General features: G+C 45.2%; 1 protein-coding gene across 1 annotated transcript in view; it reads left to right on the top strand.

Annotated features, from left to right (window-relative positions):
* Positions 1-278: 278 nt before the first annotated feature.
* carm1 (coactivator-associated arginine methyltransferase 1) overlaps positions 279-964 on the top strand; it is a 175,304-nt gene continuing 174,618 nt past the window's right edge. Inside the window, exon 1 of the mRNA XM_037689301.1 lies at positions 279-525. Coding sequence (XP_037545229.1) covers positions 279-525 — 247 coding nt within the window. The remainder of the gene's footprint in view (positions 526-964) is intronic.

The raw sequence follows: 964 nt of genomic DNA, 5'->3' as shown, positions 1-964 counted from the left end.
CTAAGAGTAGAGGTGAGTTGGGTTAAGGGTGCTGACACTTTACTATAGTTCTTAATAAACCGTCTGTAAAAATTGGCGAAACCCAGGAACCGCTGCAGTTGTTTCTTGTTGGTAGGAGTAGGCCATTCCACTACAGCCTTAATCTTCTCTGGGTCAGACCTTACCTGTCCTCTCTCAAAGATAAAGCCCAAGAAAGTGACGGAGGTTTGGTGGAATTCACATTTCTCAGCTTTTACGAAAAGTTGGTTCTCCAATAGTCGTTGCAGGACGGCTTTGACATGTTGAGTGTGTTGGGTCTTGTCTTTGGAGTAGATGAGGATGTCATCAAGATAAACAAAGACAAACACCTGAAGAAAATCACGAAGAACATCATTGACAAGGGCCTGGAAAACTGCTGGGGCATTGGTCAACCCGAATGGCATGACCAGGTATTCGAAATGCCCCAAAGGGGTCTTAAAAGCAGTCTTCCACTCGTCTCCTTCGCGGATGCGGACGAGATGGTAGGCGTTACGGAGATCGAGTTTAGTAAAAATGGTGGCACCTTGAAGCTGTTCGTATATGGAGTCGATGAGAGGCAGTGGATATTTATTTTTAACGGTGATCTGGTTAAGACCCCTATAGTCGATGCAAGGGCGTAGGGACTTGTCTTTTTTGGAGACAAAAAAGAACCCTGCTCCAACGGGGGATGTAGAAAGATGGATAATACCAGATCTTAAAGACTCCTCTATGTATTCTTTCATGGCAGTCTTTTCAGGCCCAGAAAGGTTATACAACCTGCTAGTCGGTAGAGGAGCCCCAGCAAGCAAATCAATGGCGCAATCATATGGCCTGTGTCTAGGTAAAGATAGAGCTTTACGTTTGCTAAAAACAGGAGCTAGAGAATGATACATGGGCGGTATATTTGTAAGATCGATCTTCTCCCTCTCCTGGGAAGGAGGTAGACTGGGAGAGATAGCTGAATGCA

The sequence above is a fragment of the Nematolebias whitei genome, chromosome 15 (genome assembly GCF_014905685.2).
Source record: "Nematolebias whitei isolate Nwh7 chromosome 15, NemWhi1, whole genome shotgun sequence".
Taxonomy (NCBI): domain Eukaryota; kingdom Metazoa; phylum Chordata; class Actinopteri; order Cyprinodontiformes; family Rivulidae; genus Nematolebias; species Nematolebias whitei.
This window is presented reverse-complemented; position numbering and strand designations above follow the sequence as displayed.